The 25895-nt window shown below is 37.5% G+C and overlaps 1 protein-coding gene and 1 pseudogene across 6 annotated transcripts in view; one reads left to right on the top strand and one right to left on the bottom strand.

Annotated features, from left to right (window-relative positions):
* RABGAP1 (RAB GTPase activating protein 1) overlaps window positions 1-25895 on the bottom strand; it is a 106897-nt gene that overhangs the window by 44312 nt on the left and 36690 nt on the right. For all 5 annotated transcript variants that reach the window (XM_080926999.1, XM_080926996.1, XM_080927000.1 and 2 more), the window contains exons 9-13: window positions 24980-25082; window positions 21488-21657; window positions 13187-13361; window positions 11172-11265; window positions 6237-6387 (exon numbers count right to left, since the gene is read on the bottom strand). In XM_080926999.1, the coding sequence (XP_080783125.1) occupies window positions 6237-6387; window positions 11172-11265; window positions 13187-13361; window positions 21488-21657; window positions 24980-25082 (693 nt within the window). The remainder of the gene's footprint in view (window positions 1-6236; window positions 6388-11171; window positions 11266-13186; window positions 13362-21487; window positions 21658-24979; window positions 25083-25895) is intronic.
* Window positions 21891-22444, top strand: LOC308428507 (COMM domain-containing protein 8-like; annotated as a pseudogene). Its single transcript has one exon. The product of its transcript is annotated as a COMM domain-containing protein 8-like (transcript).

Raw genomic sequence — 25895 nt, 5'->3', positions numbered from 1 at the left:
AGTGCAGGGCAACTGAGGAATTAAAATTCAGCTGTACGAGAAGTTATGGCTGAAAGACAATAGTCAGCCTCAATTTTCTGTTATCATGTGTGGGACATTGGCTAATATTTGGAAATGGTGCTATTTTGTCTCCCTCTCTCTCTGTTTAGTTAGGTGCTCCACCTGAGTGGAGCTTCAGGAAAAAGGACCCCAGAAACATGTAAAAAACATGCAGAAACAAGGAGACTAGTAACAGTGTGACAGACCTCAGCAGAGAACAGCAGCACAGAAGGGATAGTCTCCTGGCTCAGAGCTTTTTGTCACTCACAGATAACTTGAGGTACTGTGACTCCTCTTCCTACCTCTCTCCCAGTCCCTTTCCATACTCACTTACTAGTACATGCTATCCTTAGGGTTCTGCCTCTGAGTAACTTACACAGTACAGCAGTCTCCTGATTTTCAATTTTATATTCCATTATCTTAGCACAGCTGTAGTCTGAAAACAGTGAATAAAAAAAAAAAATCCTACAGTTTGAGACAAACATTATTATAGCTATTTTATGATTACTTTGAACTTCTCCCTATGCCTAAATTGTGAGTTAGACTTTATTTCAGGTAATAATTACAGGTCTGGCACTATCTGGTGCTTTAAGCACACACTGAAGGTCTTGAAGTGTTCCCAGCAGCCCAGTTCAAGCCACACTTGCCTTTTGCCAGGTTTCATGGAAACCAAAATAATATTCTAAACCTAAAATAACAGATAAGTAAATAACAGTATTTAGGCAGTAGCTTACATGCAATATGATTATGAATTATCCCTGTTAATACTAATAATCATAAGCAAGGTTCTATTATCACATTTTATGCCTCGGAATGTTAAATTGCCCAACAAAAACTGGTAGAAAACAGTGAAGCTAGGATTTGAAGCAAGACAGTCTGCCTTTTGTCAGACACATGAAATCATGTTACATGCTTTTTAAAAAATTCATTATTTTATTTTATTTTTGAGGCAAAGTCTCATTATATAGAGCAGGCTGTTTTTAAACTCACAGAAACTGTGTACCAACACACTCTGTTGTGTTATAATATTGTTTTTTTTAAAATGTATGGCTTTAGCTGGGACTGGAATCACAACTGAACAAGTAGAACATTTGCCTTGTATGTATAAAGCCAGCACTGGAAAAACAAATTATAAAATGAAATAAAATGATCCAACTTTATTTTTTCTGTTACACAAAACCATTAATATGTCACTTTCTAAGATTTGGCCTCTACTGGCTTCCAGCCTCACCCCAATATCATTATGGAGTCACCCATTTCTTACTTTTGAACAGAGCTCTTTCCCAGTGTCTGCAGCATTACATTCCCACATTCTACCCAGACTACAAAGCTCCAGGGCGACTTCAGAAGACAAGACCTTCTAGAAAGCTTAGAGGAGAAATCAATGCCACCTGAATTCAGTGGTTATGCACTTTCTTTTAAAACTCTCATGAAATTTTACTTGTTTATAGTTGACTGAAACAGAGACAATCCTTTAAAAAAAACAACGAATAAATAACACAAGCCAAATAAAATAAAAATTCTGCTTTTAGGTTTCAAGAGCTTTTAAATGAATGCAGTAACTGGGTATGCATTCCTATTAAAGTTCAGGACGTAGAAGCAAGTGATAAAAGGCTTGTAATAGCATAAGGCTTCAGAGCACAATTTTCATTCGAAGGTGGTTTAACCGATAAATCAACATAATACAAACCAAATCAAACCAAGACAAAGCAAACCCACTACCATCATCACAACAAAGCAGAAAGAAACAAAACAAAACCAGTTCTGATCCCAAGCTTTTAGATAGGGATATTCAATCTGTATCAGGCTAAATGATATAAAACTTCTATGGGTTAAATAAAACAAACAAACAACCCAATCCCAATACTAACAACTTCAAAACGGTCAAAACAATACTCACATTCTCGGAATTCAGGAAACCTTGGAACTTCTTAGTCAGATTCGACAATTAGAAACTTAATCAAATGGAAATGTTTTCACAAAAATATGTAGAGGAGGTCACATCGCCTGACAGCTAGGTTTAATTTCTTGTTGCCTTATAAGGTCATGTCTAACAGCACCTGGAATTCCTACTAACGTTAATGAGGCATCTCCAGCACACCGGCCCCTGACAATGATCTATACTCACCCTGATAGCCCCTACTCACCCCTCAGAGGTTTAAATACCCTTTTTCCCCCCACTAAAATGAGCTGTCTCACTGAAGCTGCTTGAGAGTAAGTTCTCACAGTGCTTGCCTAAGGTTTCTTTTGCTCCTGGCCATTCTGTCGTCGTCTCCCAGGATCTATGATTGTGATCTCAGGCTGATCATGCTGATATGACAGGGACCCAGAGCCCGAATGACATCTTAGTTACAAAGCCTTTATTGGATATAAAATTCATGGGTGCTAAATCCCTTATATGAAATGAGGAGTATGGCAAAATACTTGCCTACCATGACCAGGATCCTGGGTTCAATATCCAGCACTGGGGGAGGAGGGAAGTATTGGTATACAATATTTCTGCATACCTCAATCCTTTGTAAATTACTTACATGTTTTGTAAGTAATTGTAAACATTAAAGTTTGTAAACTTAAAAAAGTAAACGTTAAGCAAATATTTGTTAGTGTTTATTATTTGGAAAATAATGGTAAGAAAGAAAAATTGATAGATCTCTATCACTGATTGTTAAATGTGTGCATAAAGAATCCAAAATATAGAAACCACCCTTGTTCGATATCCCACTAGCTGGTCCAAGGTGAAGAACCTCATATGAGTTTATAAATAGAAGCGCGAGAGCGCGGAGTCAGTGCTCAGGCTTCCTAACTCCATGTGCTTCCTGCTGAACAGAAAGACAACCATTCATTGCTGAGTGCCCAGAGATACATTCTTGTGATTTCAGTCCTTGCTTATGAAGTTCAAGAGAGATAATTTTATTTAAAAAGGAAACAATCTACTCAGTGATGACACTGTGATTGGTGCATTCTATTTCTAGACCTGTGAGATGTGGCTGGGCCTTCACGGCTTTTACTGAACAAGCAACTTATAGAGATAAAATACTAATGACATACAAGTGCTGCTGGCTTAGGGTCTGCTTATGAGTTTGTAATTGTGGCAAAGCCTTACACTTGGCATTAAAGCTCAGCACGGAAAAGGAGACACACATAGTTGAGAAGGAAGTGGGAAGGAGAGCATCAGGATGTGCTGTTGACCTACTAGTCTTTCATTATAAAATGAATTTACTGTAGAGGCAGTTTTCCTATAAATTTTGAAAGCTAAACATTAAATCAAAAGGAACAGTAGGAGATACTGACATTTGAAAAAATAGCCAAAGACAGAAGGCACTGAGAAAGGTTCTGGAAGCTGCAAATTAGAAAGTGCCTTCTGTTCCTTTCATGCCAAATTCCAGCTGACATGTTACCAGATTCAAACATAGTAATGAGAGGACAAACAGTGAGGGAGGCTGAGGGAATCACATCCTGAGACCAGGAGGAATCTTTAAGTCCTTGTTCTGGTGTGGTAGTTTAGTCCCAGAACTTGGGAAGCAGAAGCAGGTGGATTTCTGTAAGGCTAGCCGGGTCTATAGGTCAAGTTTCAGACTAGCCAAGGTTACATAGTGATAATCTGTCTTAAAAAAGAATCAAAAACCAAAACAACCTTAAGGGCATGTTTTATACAACAGACTCCATGCTTTAAAAAAAAAAAAAAAAAAAAAAAAAAAAAGCCTTCATTTTTCCCTCCCACCCTTTCTTTTTTGGCTTATTACTTTATGCAGAGTGGAGATTAAGACAGGGAGCCCACCCTAAGACCAGCTTCAAAACTTGAAATGTTCCTGCCTCTACACACATAGTTCTGGTATTACAGGAGTAAGGTATCAATACATGGCTCAAGATTTTGATAAGTACAAGGAACACACTCTAAAACAATCATAAACATACAATGAATATATAATCCAGGATCACCATCTCTTGTTATTACCAAGCTTTATGCACTGTGTGCAACTATGTATGCTATACTTTTGGTAGCTCTTGATTTTCCATGTAACCAGACAATAGCACAGAAAGACCCTGCACCAAAGATTCCCACTGTTTTTGGTCTGTTTGTGTTGGGGGTGGGGGGGATGGAGGGTGTTTGGAAACAGGGTTTCTCTGTGTAGCTCTGGCTGCCCTGGAACTCACTCTGTAGACTAGGCTAGCCTTGAACTCGAGAAATTCCCCTGCCTCTGCCTCCTGAGTTCTAGGATTAAAGGCACGTGCCATCAGCATCCAGCAATTCTTACCTGTTGTAAGGAAAGAACTTTTTCGACTGCAATACTTTTATTTTGTAGGTATGTGAGCACATATGAATTATATCTAATGACAGTATTATATATAACATTTTCAAACATATATTCATCCTCCCATTATCCTTTCTTATTCCTGGCAATTATTCCCGTTGACTTCTTTCCTCTTCTCAACTACTTTGGCCTTTCTACTTTTATATACTTTTTTCTTCTTGTAAACCAACAAATTAGGGTCACTTACAGGAGCACAAGTGGAGGGTTATTTTCAGGAGCTGGGCCTCATGCTAGTGAAGAAAACATGACTCTCTCACAGTGATCTTTAACTGCTATAGATACAAGGAGGAGTTGGACTTTGTGTCCTCCCTCTCTGATAGATGAATTCATAAGGCCACAATCATGTGCAAGTCTTAGGCAGATGGTCCAACTCTCAGCAGCTGAGAGTTTAAGAGCTATATTGTGCCTGGAAGACACTACTCTATCCCTCCTCTCTACTGCAGTGCTTCCTGAGCGCTGGAGGGGTGATACAATAAATACTCTTTTCTGGAACCTGTCTCAAAAGCTGTACACCAGATAAAAAGACACTCCATGGTTCTACCACTCCTTTATGACTCCCACTGTGTTTTGTCAGACACATTCAACAAAGGAACGTCAACTATTCTTGAGTTTGGCCTCCTTGGCCCACAATTCTATTTATGTTGGACATAACATTTTTTTTTGAAGATCATATGTCCTTTCTGTATGTTGTTTTCCTATAAGATTATTTTAACAGTTTCAAAAAGATAATATAATAACTCCTAATAAAATTTAAATATTTTCTTTACAAAGACTTTACATTTCTTATCAAAAATCCTCAGGTTGGACAGAGTGGCTAAAGGAACGTAGGCCTGAGAACCTAAAAGTGGTCCTTGGGCACCACAAAAAGACAGACAGACCCATAACTGTTGTTTTCCTCTGCCCCTCACCCACACATGTATGAGGGCATTAGAATGCCTGCATACTCACACAAAATAAATAAAATGAATCTGTATCTTCATAAGCCAGGCTTCAAATTTATCTATTGGCTATTAGAGAAGCTGCTTTCTAACAGTTAAACTCCAAGTTTTAGAAAAGTAAAACAAACCTAGTAATATAGGTATAAAAGGCACAAATGCTGGCTAACTTTGTAGAAAACCATTTTACATGTTTATATGCTATTCATGGAATATTTTTTTCTGGTTTGTTTGTGAAACTTTGAAGAATGCTTTAACTTAAGCAGGGGATACTGTGAAAATAAAGGTTTTACTTTAGAGGAATGAACTAGATTAAATGTAAGGCTGCAGATTATTTTCTTATTAAGTGTAGAAACTAAAAGTCCTTCTTCATCAAAATCATTGCCTAAGGAAAATATATCTATAGCTGGGTGTGATGGCTCATGCTTATAACACCAGCAGTATAGAGCCTTAAACAGGAGACCTGCCACAGGTTCAAGACTAATCTTGACTTCACTGTGAGCTCTAGACAGGCCAGGGCCCCTTTGAAAAAGCCAAACAAAGGGCACGGCTTAGTAGCACACATCTTTAATCCTAGTACTTGGGAGGCATAAGCATATCAATCTCTGAGTTCCAGGTCTACAGACTGAGTTCCAGGACAGCTAGGGCTAGGAACATAAAGAAACTCCATCTCACACCCCCCCACACACAAAAGAAAAGTAAAAACCAGTAAACAAAAACCCACCCCAACAAAAGGAAACATAGTAAGTACACTGCATAAAAGGTCTGGCTCAAAATGTTAATGGAGGGGGGGGGAAGACATTTTCTACCAGAGATAAACTCAACTGAAGAAGTTAACTTTGTGCATTCATCTTTGTGCCAAAAGAAAAGGACACCTTTAGATTATACTTATTTAAGATAAAGCATACAACATTTTAGCATTCACTCTAAACTTTATAACCTCTCTGACCTTTGTGATGAGAATTCGGTACTTTTCTACTAAGTGATCGTTGTTGTGGCAGCCTGCTAGCAGCTGCCAGACTTCTCCACGAAGAGCTTCAGGAACACCACTTCTCACTAACGATGACAACTGCTTCGGTCTCACACTCAAGTTGAGATGCCTAAAAATAAAGCCGTAACTCATTACTTCAGCAAATAAAGAGGCTCTGAAAGATTCCTTAATAAAAATAAAATGGTTTACAAAGATATAAAAAGGTAAAAGAGAAATAATAATTAAAGCATTAACATGGTGAAAGGAAAAGATGACGGGGCACCAATGAAAGGAAAAGTCACTGAAAAGAAAAGTCACAGGGCACCAATGTTGTTAGAAGACGTCCCAGGTTTCGGCACCAGTGTTAGAGGAAGGATGAAGAGAGTGAGGGGCATATTGCCCATGGAGGTGCAGCGAGGCCTGGGGGCAAGGGAGATGCCTCTGGGGGGCCCATGTTGGGAATCCCTTCCCCTGAGGGACCAGCCACACATCGGTATAGTACAGAATAGAGTTTATTCAGGACATGGGAGAGTTAAGAGGGTGGTAGAGGCAGAGAGAGAGAGAGAGAGAGAGGGAGAGAGGGGGGGGAAGAGAGAGAGGGAGAGAGAGAGAGAGAGAGGGAGAGAGAGAGAGAGAGAGAGAGGGAGAGAGAGAGGGGGAGAGAGATAGAGGAGTAGAGGCTGGCCATGAGCACGTAGAGGGAGAGGGGGGAAGAGGGAGGGGAAGGGAAGGGAAAAGGAAGAGGAGGGGTGGCGGTGGGAGAGCAAGGCTGCAAGAGGCCAAGAGGCCTAGAGAGGCAAGAGAGCCAGGAGGCAAGAGAGGGAGGAGGGGGCAAGTAGCCCCCTTTATAGTGTTGGGTGATTGGGCAGAGTATACTTGGCTACTGCCAGATAACTGAGGGGTGGGGTTTACAGAATCCAAACATATGGTACCTGTAAACCACTAAATAATTATCTAAAGAAGAGAACTGGAAGCTAGGAAGTGGTGGTGCATGCTTTTAATCCCAGCACTTGGGAGGTAGAGACAGGTAAATCTCTGAGTTTGAGTCTACAGAGTGAGTTCCAAGACAGCCAGGGCTACACACAGAGAAAACCTGATCCAGGATCCTGACCCAGAAATGCTCCTGTGACTATCAGATTGACGTACAAGTCATTGACACAAAGAACCACCAGTACATTATAAATATGTCTAAGACTTTTTACATCACCCAAATTTTATGAGAATAATACATAGTGTATTTTAAAATTGCTTGTTATTTGTTCTAGGACCCTGTACCCTGATGTGAGAGATAAGGGCAATTCATACAAATTTTTCCTTGCATGCGTGCATATATGGAGAGTTGCCAGCAAAAAAAAGTATTAGTCTTTATGCTACTAATTAAAGGTTTGAAATACTATGGCCTTGGGGTAAATAAACTTTAACTGACATACAATTATGTGTTCTTTTCCAATTATTATTTGACTGTCTTGACTTTCAATAACAGAGGCAAATAGTTGTGGCAGACTATCATTGGCCCACAAAATCTTAAATATTTGCTAGCCATAACTTAGGCTAATAAAATTTTTTTTCAGAATGATTTTAGACACTGACAGTATTAATTCTACATATAACTGATGTATTATTTTATAATGAGCACATTAGTGTACCTATCTTCCAAGGGTCACATTCAAATGAACCTTGAGAATGACACATATCAGTGCTGTTACTGGAATCTACTTTAGGAGGCTGGAAAAATGCCCCAGTAGTTAAGGGCACATACTGCTTTTCCTGAGGACCCAACTTCAATTCCCAGCATCCATGTCAGGCGGCTGAAAACTGCCTATAACTCCATCTCCAGGGGGATGCACACTGCCCCCCACATAATTAAAATAAATTTTTAATTTAATGTTTTATTTATGTATGTGAGTACACTGTCACTCTCTTCAGACACACCGGAAGAGGACAATGGATCTGATTACAGAGGGTTGTGAGCCACCATGTGGTTGCTAGGAATTGAACTTAGGACCTCTGAAAGAACAGTCTCTCTGCTGAGCTTTCTCTCCAATCCAATAAAAATAATTCTTTAAAAAAAAAAATCTACTTTTAGTAAATAAGTTATCATCAGGATCAGACTTGCTATATTAATAAATTCTCTGGTTTGCCAGTTTAGTTATTAGAATGCCTAGCCTGTGTGTAAAAATGTACAAGCCTGAAATACTCTTATAGTTGAAAGCACAAAACTTGGTGCTGTGCTAGGTGTGTGGTAAATGTTTAAACTACCATCACTATAATCCTAAGATCCTAGAACATAGGGTGGGCAAAATGTTCAGAAGGATGAAACAGATTATTATATATCTGAAGACATAAAAAACAAGCAAAAGCAGTTGAAACAATCTTAGGGCAGCAGAAACAGATGGGAAATCAGTTAATATATTTTAAAAAATGGGAGAACACAGCTGATTATGAGTAACAAAGTTGGACAACAAAACGAATGGAGCCATTATATAAAATGTGCTGGATTCATAGATATAGAATGAGGTCTTACCAAGTGTGGTGACACGTGACTTAAATCCCAGCACCTGGACACAGAAGCCTGTGGACCTCTGTGAGTTCTAGACCAGCTTGGTCTACAGAATAATCTCCAGGACAAAAAAAAAAAAAAAAAAAAAGCTCTGGACTGTGAACACTGTAGAGATGGTTTTAACTACTTTATTATGAAGTCTTATTAATACTGAATTACAATGCTGGTTTAGCCCAGAAACACTTTACACATATAAAATTTCTACAGCACCATTCAACACACTCCAGCCCAGAGCTGAAACTGAAACTGACAAGTATCAGCAATCCTGTCTATTAGTAAAGAAATATCAAAATTTAAGAGACATTTCCAAGGGCTCTTGCACAGTTCATGTGTTACAGTTGTATGTCTAAAGACAGCTCATGCTTTGGCTTGCCATTTTCTTTTTTACATATTTGACATTTCCAATGCAGACAGTGTCTTGCCCAAAGTATAAAGCACTGTCAGTATCAGAAAAATGATGGCCATGTGTAGTGCTAACCCTGAAGGGCATGACATCTGCCAAGACACAGCTTTACCAAAAATACAGTTAAGCTTAACAGTCTAAGCCTGTAAGTGGGAAAAACAAAAAAACTTAGTGTAAGGAACTTTAATGATAACCTTAATAACCAGAGCATCAATCAGCAATAGAGAGATGATCCACTTTCAAATTTAGCTTTTTCCTCCCAGGACATCCTATCAAGGAAGAAAAGATATGGTATATATGTCTCACCATAGTATCTCTAGTTAATGCTAATCAGCACCCAAAGGTAATATATTGCTTGTAAGCAGGCTAAAGAATAGTGCTTCCTAACACAGTTGTCAAGCTCTTTTTTTGTTGTTTTTCTTTTAGACAAGGTCTCATTGTACATCACTCACTGGATCAGAACTCATTATATAGACCAGGTTGGCCTTCAACTCAAGGAGATCCCCTGCCTCTGTATCCTGAGTGCTGGGATTTAAAGGATACCACACTCAGACAAATTTTCTTTTTGAGACACAATTTTGCTATATATTCCCAGGCTGGACTTGGAAGTCTTAATCTTCCTCTCTCCACATCCCACCTATCAGATTGGAGACATGTTCTACCATGCCTAGTTTACAGGAACCAGTCATATTTTGTTTTGCAGTAAGTGCCCCACTACAGAGTTACATTCCCAGCCTAAGCCTAAACTATTTATTTTAGTAGTTATAGGCGTTTATATCATGCTCATGATACTCAGCTTTGCCATTTCAAGTATTGCATGTATTGCAGGCAAGGAAAATCCCTACGCAAAGTCTCTACTATGTAACAAAGATACACACAAAGCATTACTATCTTCTAAACTCCTCTGATTACTGGAAATTAACAATGAAGTGTTATTTTTTTCTTCATAACAGTTTAACAGATTTATTTAGAATTGTTATAGAGGTGAACTCCTGTTCTGCTCATTAGAGCACTCTGACTTAATGCTTTTTTTGTTCACCTTTATATTAAAATTTCCTACACAAATGGCAATTAAAAAAAACAGACAATATCTGATTTCTGTCCTCTGTTTTTCTACTTGCCAATTGTATTTAGATATATTTAAATTCTATGGGGAAACTTACCTAACATGGAGAATAACTAATAATTGGCAAAGAGGAAAACAGACTGAAAAAGAACCATCTCCAATCAATAGATTTTTACGCCAGTTCAACTGTGTGTGCGGCCTGCTAACTGTTAAACATTTGGCCTGAATAGCATGCAGGTTGGTGATCTTCAAAATGGCAAACAAGACTAGCCTCACCTGCCTCCTATGTAGCACCACAGCTACATTTTAGAAGTGTATGTGTGTGTGTGTGTGTGTGTGTGTGTAGGAATTTCTTGCACCAGAGGCTGTAGGGAAGTCTAAATTTGAAGTTCAACAGACTTCTGATTGCATGCAATTTCAGAGTACCATAGAACCAGGCCTGTACTCATTACATTTTTTCACCCCCCTAGTAGAGGGCGCACTCCCAAAAACTGATTTTGTAGCTACAAGTAGATATGTGGAACAGACTCATTTGCACAAAGCCACTGTAAAGAAAACTCCTTATACTCCTTCAGTTAGAGCTTGGCAAGCAAGAGGCAGCTCTAGCTTTAAAGAGTGAAGGTAGCAGTGGCAAGTTCTGTTGGTTATAATCAACTAGCCTGTCATCCCTATCTGATCTTCCTCCTCTTCCTCTTTGCCTATGAATTTCACATCTGGACAATTTTCTTATTAGTGAGACTTTATTAGGTTTCTAATGATCTCAGACTGACTCATGTTAATAGACTCCCGAGTGAGATCTTATTTGCAGATTTCTGTTATTCCAGACTGAAAATTAGGTAAGAAAAGAGAGTGACAGGTGAGAAGCTGAGCAAGTCTATAACTCACCATTTTGACAGTAGTTCTCCCCATGTTTCAAGAATTTTTTCTGCACATTCTTTGGATACATCCCCAAATCCACTCAATAGAGGTTCATCATTATCTGTAATAAGCAAGAGAAAGAGAACATGGGAATATAAAAGGCAAATGTAAACATTTATTGGGAACATAAAACTATAATATTTGTTCATAGCACTTATGCACAATGTGAATAATCCTATCTCAGGTACAATGCTCTTACAACATGTTCAATTTCCTCTTGCTTTCTATGTCTTTATTATGTCAACTATAGAAAAGTCATTTATCTATAAAATACAGAACTCAAAATGTAAAATGTACTTTTTCCAAAGTAACTTTTACCTAGCACAGTAAAGAACAACCTAGTCACCCAAGAGTGTAGGAGTGTGGTGCATGGTGGGGTAAATAATGGGTTATTGAGTCACCGCCCACTTTGCCAGCTTGTACCTTCGTGTGTCTGAAAATGCCTTAATGACATTTAATACTTTGCATACTAATTTTAAAAATTAGTGAATTATGACATGTATACAAGGTAAATGAATGAAAGTGTTTGTATTTACATAATGATATAAGACTTAAATCACCAATATGATCTGTTAAAAATACCAAACAAAATCAAGATAATAATAATGACGGCTTGAGTGAATGATGAATTGTCATGAATACTTTTTTCTGGTCTTTAATGACATTATGACTTTATAGATGTTCTATAGAATGACATTAAGTTAGAACAGAGGGCTGGAGAGATGGTTCAGTGGTTAAGAGCACTGACTGCTCTTCCAGAGGTCCTGAGTTCAAATCCCAGCAACCACATGGTGGCTCACAACCATCTGTAATGAGATCTGATACCCTCTTCTGGTTTGTATGAAGACAGCTACTTATACGTAATAAATAAATAAATAAATCTTAAAAAAAAAAGTTAGAACAGAAAACAGAATATTAATAAGGACAAAATAAATAATATAAAATTTAAGTAATGAAAATTAAGAATAAATAGGGGACTATTGAGATGGCTCAGAGGTTAAGAACAGTGACTTCTTTATATAAAAAACAAGAATAATTTCTATTTTTCAGCCTTACTGTGAGGATTATGAGAACAAGGCACTTTGCTATGACAAAATAATTTAATCATTTCTAACTTAATCATTAGAAATCAATAGTCCTAAAAACAGACTATAAGGTGATTAATCACAAGACAGTGAACTTACATAAAAAAATTACAACTGAAAAGTCAGTGCTTGTCTCATCTTGAAAAAGCACACACAACCATGGATATTCATTCAAGTTAATCATTTCTTATACTTCTTTATTTTTGTTAATGTGACCGTTTTGCTAGAAATGTTTAAGGCAGCCTATTTATCACTATTGAGTTTTGCACTTTCAATCCCAGCTCAAAACAACTTTTAGGATGTCCCACAAACTCCCAAAATTTGATGAACATTGTGTGAATTTCAGACACAAACTTCATATCATCCATTTCATTCATTAAAAATGAAGCCCTTGTACTATTGTGACAACCATTGTGAAATGTTCTTTTTCCTCTGCCAAAAACTTTCTTCTAGCTCCCACTTCTTTGTATCACCTTTAAATAGTGACCAACAGATTATAAAAATCTCATTTTCCAAATCTGATTATGAATATCTTAAAGAATGCCCAAATGTGGGCTGATGAGTTGGCTCACTAGGTAAAGCCTGTTGAACTCAGGGGTAATCCCAGCAAGTCACAGAGTAAAAGAAAAGAACAATTTCCTGCCAAGTTGTCCTGACCTTCACTGATACACCGTGGCACAAGTATAAAACATACACACAAAAATAAATGCTGAGGACGAGGGGCATATGGCAAGTTCAACTATTTTCTAGCATCTCCTAGTTGCCTGTCTATGAGAAAGGCTCCTAAGTGCTCACCCGAGTCCCAACATCACACTGCACTGACATCCCCTGACAGAGATGAAGTCGCAGCAGTTTGCACAGCCCTTTTTATACAGAAACCAACCTCTTTACACTTACCTTCTTCTTCATCATCTTCTGGAGGAGAAGGGATCATGGAGCTCTGAGATCCAGACTGTGGCAGGCGAACTGAAGGACTGGCTGTAGTTTTCCTCCTCTCTCTCTCTGACTCACTTTCCAAACACACAACTTCATATAAAGTGTCAGCATTATTCTTTTTCTCCTTCTGCTTTATCTTGATGACAAAAAAGAATATATAACGTAGCAAACTTCTTTGTTTTAATTATCATTTAAATTTTTATATTAGATGCAAGAATAAATGTGTTTTCTTGAATTCCAGACTAAATGTAACCTTTATCAAGTAGAAAAGCATAAGTTTAGGGCCTGCCATGGTGGTAGACATTTTTAATCCCAGCATATGGGAATCAGAAGCAGGCAGATGTCTGTAAGTTAAAGCCTAGCCAGTTTACATAGAGATCTTGTCTCTAAAAGAAGAAAAACACAAACAAAAAAACCCAACCTCTGAAAATTGAACATTTTAAGCAAGATTGCAGTTTTATTTGTCATTAAAATAAACCATCAATTATTTAATCAACAATATTTAGTCAATGTGAAAGTTAACTATCCTGTGTCTTTCCAATAAATTTAATGTGTCTTTTTGGGTTTTCTATTTTAAAACAACATATCAAAATCACCAGTACTTTCTAAAAGTTTAGCACTAAGACAATCCTTTCCTTCTTTTGCTTAGTTCAAACAGTATACAGAAGATTTTCTTAATTCCACAGCTAGGTAGGACAGTAGGTAGATGTGAACAGCAGGAACGACATCAATAAAATTCCCAACAATTTTTGCCAAATAACCTCAACCTACATTCTGGTTTTTACTTTTAGGCAAGCACCATAAATAATCTATAAGGGCCTATTAAAAAAAATTAGACACACATACAAATTCTGTCAGCGTAATACATATATTGATATATTCCTATTATTATTCCTTATTATTTTAAATAAGGAGCACAGGGAAGATGAGGGCTACAAGAAGCACAAGAAAGGATGCTGAAAGCACAGAAAGGTGCACAGCACAGCAAATGGATGGAGAAGGACATGGACATACTATCCCAGTCTCAACTTGGTTTTTCATTAAAAGGATGACAGCAATGTATCCTTTCATATGATCCTGGAGTCTTAGCCTGAAGGCCAGGAGTCCCTGCTGCATTAAGCATCTCTGCCAATAGAGGCCAAGCACAGACCACAGAATATCTGATTAGTTTAGCAACTGCTTCTAGTGTTGCTTAGTTTTCTACACAAATATATTTGTCTCTTACCCAGCTGCTTATTAGTAGTAAAGGACTCTGGTTCTGTGCAGTTACAAAGTGGCCTGCAGGACTGTGTTTAGGAGATATGCGAATAATTTCAGTCAGATAGAAAAGACGACCCAAAGGTTACCTACCTCATTACCTTAGTAATCTCCTTCTCCCCCAACCCCCGAGACAGGGTTTCTCCATGTAGCCTTGGCTATCCCGGAACTCACTAAGTAGACCAGGCTGGCCTCAAACTCAAGAGATCTGCCTGGCTCTGCCTCCTGAGTGCTGGGATTAAAGGCAGCAGCCCCACTGCCTGGCAGTGATCTTATTCTAACAGCTTTTAATTTTTTTAAATGTAAGAACCAAATAGGCCCAAGTTCTTAAGTACTTAGTTTTATCATCTTTATGATTAATGAACTAAATTAAAATCCTTTATATTCATCCCTAAACGGAAAACAGTATGATTTTGTGAATTATGATAGAAAAATACTATCTAAATATTTTGACCTAAGTTTGTTAAAAAAGCAAACAAACGAAACAAAAACAAAACACTGTGCAGCCCCAGCTGGTCTCAAAGTCAGTGGGATTCACGAGATACTGCCTTCTGAATACTGCGATTGAAGATGTGCACCAACATGCCTGGCCTATACTGCTCTTTGAAACATCACCTAATTGCTATCCGAAACAATTCAAAGACTAACTACACAGCTCTCCATTTTATATATATGTATATATATATATATATATATATATATATATATATATATATATATATATATATATATATATATATAGATATAGATATAGATATATATAGATCTATATATATATACACACACATATATGTATATATACATATATACATATATATATATAAATCAATCTGATAGGAAGGACAAAGGAGGAACAGACATGAATAAGTGAAGATATCCTCTGTTCCTGGGTAAGATGACATCTCCTTAATAGAAGCAACAGCAACTTTTCCCAGAGCTAGACTAGTGGATTTTAATGTTTATCTGAAAAACACAAAAAGAGTATCTAGGAAAGCCCATAAACACAGTTGCCCTACCTGAAACAATGACATAAAGTCTTTGACACCAGTGCTTTACTAAATGGACCAAAAAGTAAAAACTTGAAAGAAGTCCAAATGCACATGAAAACTGGATAAAGGGAGCACCACAAACCACTGAATAACCTAATAATTAATGAATTTCACATGGACAACTAGATAGCCCTTGGGAGAAAAGGTCAGACCCACATTTTGCTGTACAGAGGCTCACTACACTAATAAATCAGATCTAAAAATGTCATGACAGCAATAAGAAAGTGTGAAAAGTATTTTTAACTTTCCTATTCTGATGCCAAATTCAGAAGCTCAAAAAGAATCACTAAAACTAGAATGAAAAGACTAGTAAAAATGGGGGAAATACTTATATTATGGGGTTAGAAGACAGAGAAGGCAGAGTTTAACCTGGTTTGAGACAGTATCTAAACACATGCATACATGCATTGGCACACACATGCATGCACACACAAATCAAGAGAAAAAATAACTAAATGATGTTAATAGAAAATACACAAAAAAGGGGAAGTTATTATTAGACATGATAAAATGTTTGCTATCTGAAGATGTCTTTATGCAGGAAGGCAGGTCCAGGATAAAGTGAGGCCTGTCGTTAAACAAGAAAGGAAGGATGGACAAAGTTTTAGAAGGAAAGGAACGAGCCAGAGTGAGGAGGAGCTGGGAGCAAACATCAAGGCAGATGTTAAAATTCTTCTCTGCGCATAGCTACAGGTTATTAATATATTTTAAAGGGATGGGTGTGTACACGATTTTGGGCTACCTAAATGGGGAAATTATCTTATCAATAGAATCAAAGATTGCATGATGTGTTCTTTCATGTGGTGACTTAACTGACTTTAGAAAAAGGGCAGTGACAGGGCCCACCAAGCCCACCTTGGAATTGGGATACGCAGAGTTGTTCTGCTCTATCAATCTTCACCTTACTTCATTGAAATAGGATTTCTCACTGAACCCGAATCTCACCATTTCAGCCACGATTGCCTTATTCTCTCAAAAATGGGATTACAGACAGGCATGTGGGAGTCACGACCACCTTTTTACATGGGTGCTAGAAATTAAAACTGAGATATTCTTGCTTGTTCAGCAGGCACTCTTGGCCACTTAGCCATCTTCCCAGTCCCCAAATTTGGCAGATGATATACTAGTTTAATGCACATGCATATACACACAGAGAGAACAAACAGGAACAAGTGGACCAGGTCATCAGTTATGGTTATATTAATTACCTATCTCTAGGATGTTTGTGACATCACTTACATCTTTTAGCTGCTACTAACTTCATTTGCAAAATAAGAATTATGTACAAGATTAACCCTATCTAACTAATTCGGCTATAAATAAATTATTACTATGTTTAAGTGCAGATGTTGCAGTCAGAAGACAATTTTGAGAAATCAGTTTTTCTCCTACCATCTAGTTGCTTCTGCCACACTGCTACCTGGCTCTACAGCTTATGGACTATTCACCTGTCCCTCCTCTAGCTGTAGGAGTTGTAGGATTAAAAATGTACAATGACATTTGGGTTTTTTTACAAAGCATCCAGTCATGAAATATAGGTCTTCAGGTTTATGTAGGAAGCCTTTGTACCTTCTGGAGCATCTTGCCAGCCCTCTAATTCTATAATCTTGATAACATTTCTTTACCTTTTTCTCATTCTTTTTAAATTTTTTTAGCTTAAGAATAGGATAGTTGTGTGTGTATGCGTGCACACACATGCACATGTGCTACATGCAAAGGTCAGAAGAGGGTATTTGCTCATCTAGAACTGAAGTTACAGGTAGCAGAGAATCATTGTATGGATGCTTAATAGATTGCTGTAAAAGTTACACACTATAGATAGTAGCCAGTAAAGTTGTAACAGGAAAAAATATAGTCCATTAAATTATAAAAAGTTAGATTAATACTATTTGCAAGTATCTAATACTATAAAAACATGTTTAAATACTTTATAGTTCACATAAAATCAATAGTTTGGTATGAGGGTTGTAAGACAGAAAAATGCCCCAATTCTTTACCCTCTACCTACATTTTCCCACTCCAAATTCTGCCCCACAACTACAACCCCACATAATACCAGACAGACTTATCCAAAAATGGTAAAACTAAAAAATACTAGTAAGTTCCTGCCACCCTCTCAGCTTTCACATGACTGCTTTTTCACAAAGAAAATGTTGGAAATTCAGCATCTGTTTAGAACTTTCAGGGAGAAGAATACAATAATTCAGTAAACTACTTTGTAGGTATAATTTTGGCCAATTTTTCCTACCAATTCGTCATTATAGCCTAAAAACAGTTAAGCTAACAGCACTAGAACAAAATATATATTTTAATCTTTTCATAGAATTAAAAAAATTCCACGAAGACATAGATATATTGAATTAAAAGAGTAATATTCCTGCAAACTCAGTCTTTTAATAAAAGATCTGTATTTTTTAACGTTTTGCCTACAAGTATGTATATGTACAACATGCATGGCTAATGTCCACAGAAAACAAAAGAGGCTGCTGGACTCCCAGAACTGGAGTTATGGATGTTGTATGGTTGTAGTTGCCATATGGATGCTGGGGAGTGAACAAGGGTCCTCTGCAAGAACAGCAAGTGTTCTTAACCATGGAGCCATCTTTTCAACCCAGCAGGCCATGCAGTCCTCAATTTCAATATAACAGGAAATCCCAAGGGGAAAAGAAAATAGAAATCCAAGAAAAAGAAATACAGTATCAGGGAGTTATTTTATATCCTAACACAAGACTGATAATAAACCAAAACTTTAAAGAAACTTTAAACAAACATAAATTTGTGCAAAAACCATAATGCAATTAGTTTTTATTTATTGCCTCTTACTCCAGGCACTTTTTTCATTTCATGTGTATAAAGTGACTGAGATTCCAGAGGAGGGTGTTGAATCCCCTGAAACTGGAGTTGCAGAGAGTTAATGTCACCATGTGAGTACTAGGAATTGAACTCAAATCCTCTGGAAGTATAAACAGTACTCTGAAGCACTGAGACATTTCTCTAGAGTCATTGTACACATTTTAAGAATTATTCCTCCTCACTCCCTAAATGTGCAATAATGCTTGAGAGCTGGTTTAGTTCCCTAGGTGCTGTTCTTCCATCTAAATGTGTATGGGTGGTGTGGAACAGCCTGTACTTCCTAACACTTGGTAAACTGGTCAGATGGGATTGTGGGTTTGAGGTTGAACTCAATGGCATAAGGCTTTCTAAATGGGTAAATAATTATGTGTTAAACAATGTTCTCATTTTACAACAGTTTTCTGGTTTTGTCACATTCCAAGAGATTTCATACTATGTATCAACTAAAATGCAGAAAACATCCAATCCAAACTTTACAGAACTTTTCATTAATGTTACAGTACTAGTATGAGGGAAATTCTATTATTGTGGCCAACTTAGAGATCCCTCAAAAGAGACAAAGTTGAAGAAAGGTGTTCAAAGTCATAAAGCTAGCCATGACTAAACCTGGGTTGCTTATCTTATGCTAATCTCTTGTTCTGTGGAAACACAAGACAATGCTGGGAAAAAACCCTGCTTCAACTCTGCTTGTTTTTGTCTAAATATACTCATCAGAACTAATTTGGATATTGTAGTGGTTTGACTATGCTTGGCCTAGCTAGTGGCACTATTTGGAGGTATGGTCTTGATGGAGTAAGTGTGGTATTAATGGAGTAGGTGTGGTCTTTTTGGAAGAAATGGTCCACTCTGGGGGTGGGCTTTGAGACCCTCCTCCTAGCTGCCTGAGGATACCAGTACTCTGTTTGTTTTCAGAACAAGATGTTGAACTCTCAGCTCCTCCTGTGTCAGACCTTCCTAGAAGCTTCCATGCTCCTGCCTTAATAATGGACTGAAACTCTGAACCTGTAAGCCAGCCCCAATTAAATGTTGTCCTTTATAAGAACTGTCTTGGTCATGGTGTCTGTTCACAGCAGTAAAACCCAAACTAGGTTATAATAGATTCAACATTTATATGGACAATGTCCTCTAAACTAAACACACATAGTACTTTAATTTGAATTTTGTATGTAAACTCAATTCAACAGATACTGAAATAAATAAAAATAATTACTGATATGGGACCATAAAAATTGACAGCTGGTTATATACATGTCACACACACACACACACACACACACACACACACACACACACTTGTTCGCTCACAGTACTAAATGGGAAGGGAAGGAGGATGAAGAGATGAGCAATAACCAGTAGAATCGAGGGGAAAGTATTCCAAGAAGGAGTAGTTGAAAAGAAACAGCTAAAGACTGAGTCCTTAAGAATGTGCCTTGAGCAGACTGTATTAGGAAGAGGAAGAGAAAGGCATATTTTCAGGGACCTAGGAGGCAGTATATCAGTTACAATCTGATAAGGATCTTGGATTGAAAAAAAAATGAAAGAATAAATTTTGACTCTTAACAAATAAGGATAAAGGGTTTGGAACAGGAAAAAAAAATTTGACCTAAAGCATAAATGTTTAGAACAGACCATAGGGTACATAGACAGAGAGATCAGAGAAAGGTTATCAGCATGAAATATAGATGAGAAATGACAGCAATGAATTCAAGTGGTCAGACTTAGGATACGTCTTGAAATTAAACAGGGTTTCCTCAAACAATGGATATGGGGGCAGAAGGAATAAGAGAGTAAAATTCTTGGCCTTAGAAACTATTTGATAATATCCATCAACTGCAAGACTAAAGGCAGGCAGGTAAGTATAGCCTTTGAGGGTGGGGTAGAGCTGAGATGTCCTAGAAATGAAGAGAGGAATAGGTATTTATGAGAAAGAGATCACCCACGGCAAATGCTGCAGGAAAGTAAAAACAGATGAGAACTTCCAGGGTACATTGGAAATCAGAGTGGAGATGGGGCTGATGCTGAGGGTCAGTGGTAGAGTAATTGCTCAACAAGAATAAGGAAAGTTAAGGAAGTAATGGGGGGAGGGACAAGGAGACAACAGCAATGGCAGAAGTAGCCACGAAGAGATAACTAGTGGGGAACTGAGAGTCAAGGAAAGCTAAAGAACAGACCATATTTCAGCTACAGCCATCACAGAAAAGACAGAGCAACTGACTCCTGTAAAAGCTAACTGCCATTTAAGAGAAATCAAAACAAAATAAGACTATAACAGAATCTAAATAGTCACAAATAATTAATCTAAAATCACAACACAGACGAACAGAAAGATGTTACTCATTTTTCCTTAAGGGATCATTCAGTGATTTCTGAAGGAGCTATCATATATTATGCTCAACTGTGTTAAAGAAAATCTGCCAAAAAATTAACAACAAAAATTTCAGGAGAAAACAAAAACCACTAAAAAAGAAAAACACACTAAAGAATTAGCTGGACATTCCAGAGAAGAAAAACCTAAGTATGAAATTAAAAAAAAAAAAAAAAAAAAAAACCCAAAAAGACCTTCAATAGACTGAAAAAGTAAAAAGAACCTTACATTCAGTGTAAACAGCATATTGAATGAAATAAAGATGTTTGTATAAAGACATAGGAGAACATACTTTTATCAGACCCACAACTTGATGAATATTAAATGTTCTTCTAAATGAAGTCAAATGAGGATATAAGGAACCCTGGAGCTTCAGAAAAGATGAATATTATACAGTTTGAACAAATATTAAGAGATGATTTCCTTTTTTTTTTTTAGATTTATTTATTTATTTTATGTATATGAGCACACTGTCACTGTCTTCAGACACATCAGAAAAAGTCATCGGATTTCATTATAGATGGTTGTGAGCCACTATGTGGTTGCTGGGATTTGAACTCAGGACCACTGGAAGAGCAGTCAGTGCTCTTAACCACTAAGCCATCTCTCCAGCCCATGATTTCCCTTCTTAATACACTAAAAAGGTATATGGCTGTTTGGAAGATCTAACAAATCATCAACCAGCCTCAGGTCTGGTCCTCCTCTCTTATCTGATTGGCACCTAGTAAGATGAAGTACCTGCTTCAACTTCAGAAAGAAGTTTTCCGTAGTGCTCCGTTTGCTGAAGGGCCAGAATAACCTTTCATTAGGTGAGCACACTCGAACTTTTGTCTCTAGAAGAAATCGAACAGGTTCCTGCACTTCTGTTATCACCAAATCCACAGCTGTAGTCATGAACAGCACCTTATCTAGAGGGAAAAATGATGAAAATATATTTGTTCATGTAATCACTTAAATAAATAATTGCTCTTACTTTAAGTATTCAAGATTTCTTAAGGTCAACAATAAAAATACTGTCAGTAAACCAGACAAGTAACTGAAATCATTTTCCATTGAGAATTCGGAGCCTAGGTAGGATCCCAGAAGTAGGACTTATTAGTAGCAGTACAGTAGTAGAAAATGTATAGTCGGCTTCTCTGGTATGGAGCCGGAAGAGGGGACGCCGCTTTGGCGGCTGCAGAAGCTTCCTCTGGAGCAGGGCGCCGGGCTTCTTCACAAAATCATTGATGGCATCTGCGGCCGAGCTTACCCTGCCCACCAGAATTACCACAGCATCTGGAATTCAACGGAATGGAAGCATGTTCTAGAAGATGTTACCACATTTTTCAAAGCTGTAGATGGCAAAAATTTGTCTGAGGAAGAGACACTCCAGCAACTGAACCAACTGAATTCCTGTCATCAAGAAGCTGTTTTGAAATGTTTGAAGAGCAGGAAAAATGAGATCAAGCAGGCCTTGCTAGGAGAGATAGATGATATTTCTTGTGCACAGCTCCAAGATGTTGATTAGCACTTAAAGTTTGCACTTTCTAGTGACAAGATTGCCACCTTGCAGATGGCCCCTTTTAAACCTTAATCTGGACGTGAAGGAAAATGGTGAGGTGAAGCCATAACTCTGTTGAAATGAGTAAAAAGGAGTTAAAGAATATGATCAGCTCCTTGGATGCAGCTAGTAAGGTGGCCCTGCAGTTAAAGTAACGGAATGGAAACCTTCCTCTCCGTCAGGTGTCAGCACTGCACTGTGGCAGAGTGGATGCTCTAGCAGGCTGAGCAGGGCTGAGATTACAAAGAAACCCTATAGAACAGGAAATTGTGTGGCTGTTGGGAAGTGCACAGGATGGAAGGAGAAAATGCTGGAGTTGTAGCCTGTGTTTCAGTGACTGCTTTGCCTCATTTATCGAATATCTGAGAAAACAAGTAAGTTCTGAAGTTATGTAAACACACAGCACACCACACTGGATTGTTCCTAAATGTGAATAGCAAGGCATGTATTCTCAGTATAGAATTTGCAATATTTGAAAATAATGTGTTAGAGCATATCCAAGCTACACATGTAACTTAGGAGTTTCCATGTCTCTCCCATGGTTCAAAGAAAAGATTTTTAAGTTGTAAATTTTCATAGAAAAGTCCGTTATCAGACATGAACAAGAAAACATTTAAAATTTGTGTGCATAACTTGGGAATAATTTGAATAACATAAAATTCTATGGATTTTATAAACTAAAACATAAACTACAGAAAATGAGGATAACATTGTTATTTTCCATATCCACACTTCCTTGGGAGACCATGCTCTGAGAAAATGAGACAGCTGTCATGGATGGTGTGGTTACAGATTATTACTCACCTATAAGAGTGGTTTGTAAGGTCCAAATATGGAATTTGAGCTTTTGGAACAAAATAATTGTAATACAAACCACTTTTCACCTGAGCTAACTAAAAATAAGCATTCTGAATAAAGGTGTCTGGTTGAATCTTCAAAAAAAAAGGAAAGAAAAAGAAAAGAAAAAGAAAATGTATAGTCAGACTACCTGCAAAAGTGCTGTAAGTCTCTTAGTCACCTTTACAAATTCTGTAAATTCTCAAGTCCTAAATGTGGTTAATAATACCTTTTGAAAAAAACAGGTTGTCACTATTGTAGCCTAGCCTGACCTAGAACTCAGAGATCTACCCACCTCAGTCTCCAGGGTACATCACCACACCCAGCAGGGCATTTCCATTCTTTTTTATTTTTTAAAGATTTATTTATTTTTTAAATACATTGTAGCTGTCTTCAGACACACCAGAAGATTTATTTATTTTATTTATTTTAAGTCCACTGTAGCTGTCTTCAGACACACCAGAAGAGGGCATCATCAGATCCCATCACAGATGGTTGTGAGCCTCCATGTGGTTGCTGGGATTTGAACTCAGGACCACTGGAAGAGCAGTCAGTGCTCTTAACCGCTGAGCCATCTCTCCAACACTCCCACCCGGTTTTAAAGAGGTTATTCCATTCTTTAGAGCTATCTGTTTATGTCCTTTATCCATTTATATATGACATAACAGCTGAAGAGAAACAGCATTCAGGAAAAGTCACAAATAGCATCATATTTTCAAGATAGAATACATACTATCCATAAAGGTCATTTAGGAGGCAAAATCTATTTTGGATTTTGTTTCTTTGTTTCATCCTTTGTTTTCTTTCTTTTTAATTTTTTTGTTTTTGTTTTAAAACAAGGTTTCACTTTGAGCTCTACTGTCTTGGAACAATCTTTGTGGATCAGGATGTCCCTTAATTTATGACATCTATCAGCCTCCTGAGTGTTGGGAATGAACTATGGCAAACTGGCTTTTCTCTACATATAATCTGTTGAATTTTTAACCATATATGTAGGGTTTGTCTCTACAAAACTAAATTTTAGAGTCTACTTATAAGAAATAAGAGATGCCAGAATGATGGCTCAGGAGGAAAAGGTGCCTGCCATCTAGCCTCATGACCTGAATTCAATTCCCAGATTAATACTGGAAGAAGAGGACCTCTTTGATCTTCAAGTGCACTCTGGCTAACATTCTCCTCCCCAACACACACACACACACACACACACACACACACACACAAAACCCACATATATATACATACGTACACACACACATATACACACGTACACACACATATATAACTATAATGAAAGAAAGGAAGGGAAAAAGGAAGAGAGGAAAAGGAAAGAAAAATAAGCAAAAATTTTACCATTTTTAGGTTAAATTTAGTAAAAAACTCAAGATACTCTCACCAAGATTTCCTGATTAGAAAAAAATGTGTATGTCAAAAATGTGTATGATCAAGTCCGGTGTGGTGGTGAGTACCATTAATCTTGGCGCTTAAAAGATAAGGTAAAAAGATCTCTGCAAATTTGAAGTAAGCTTGGTCTATACAGTAAGTTCTAGGATAGCCAAGGCTACACAGAGACCATGTTTTAAAACCCAAATCCCAACTAAAAAATGTCAGTATGACCTCAGGGCTGTAGTGGCAGTGCAGTGTTTAAGAGAACTTGCTACTCTTTTGGAGGACCAAAACTTAATTTCCAGGACCCACACTGCAGCATCATTATCTGTACCTGCAGTCTTAAGAGATTTGACCTTCTCTCTTCACCTCTGTTGGCACCAGACATGAAGGTGTTATATAGACATACATAAAGCCAAAACATCCACGTAAAATAGAAATAAATAAGTCCTGAAAAAAATCTGCACTACCTTTAGGAGTTTCTTCATTCACAATTTGAAAATGTGGAGATTTCGGGTTCCAGCTTCCAGTAATAACATAAGACTTTCCATCTGAACTTTTGCCCATAGACTCCTAAAGAAAAGAGTAAACATAAACTTTAATGTCAAAGTCAACTAACCCTCTTGAGGATCTTAAAAACTAGGAGTTCAAAACACATAACTTTAATAAGGATTGTACTGAGTTTTTAGAGTTCATTGTATATATAATAATTTATATATGGAGATAGATATCTCACAGAAGTCTCCAAAATATATACTGAAGGCATACAGGAATCTAAAGGGCAGCAAAAACTTTACGTTGCAAGTTACCCACAACAACTGCTGTGGTCTCTTCCACATTCCATTGGAGAGTTCTATGCTAGGAAAGAAGGGGATGACGATGTCTCAAAATCAATGAAGACGGAGTGATTTGAAACTGATTTGACATGTATCAGAAAAAATTAGTGGTTGCAACAAAGTTCTACTAACGGCAGACCACCTGACAATGACTAAATAGAGTGGGTCCATGTGAAAAGTCTAACTGACCACATTATATCCCAAATTAACCAACTGCTTCCTGTGATAGCTTAAACTTTGAGGTGTTTATGAAGTACCAGTGTACTGACATTAATGGGATCTGTTCTGATTTAAAGAACAAATTATGCTAAAACCAGACTACTGCATTTGCCTCTGCAATCATCAACTTAAAAGCTTCCTCAGGATGCCAGCACTCTCATTCCAGAGGAGAGAATGCAATGAGCTGTTTGCCTTCCTTCCAAGTTCATCATTGCAGATACAGTAATTACTCACACTTGCAACTGCTTGGCCTTCTCTGGGATGAAACAGCAAACCATTAATGAAATCTGAATGGCCCTCTAAAACCTTATATTCATTTTTATCTTGATGA

Source organism: Micromys minutus (assembly GCF_963924665.1).
Source record: "Micromys minutus genome assembly, chromosome: 13".
Taxonomy (NCBI): Eukaryota; Metazoa; Chordata; class Mammalia; order Rodentia; family Muridae; genus Micromys; species Micromys minutus.
Note: the sequence above shows the minus strand (reverse complement) of the source record. Positions and strands in the feature narration are given on the sequence as shown.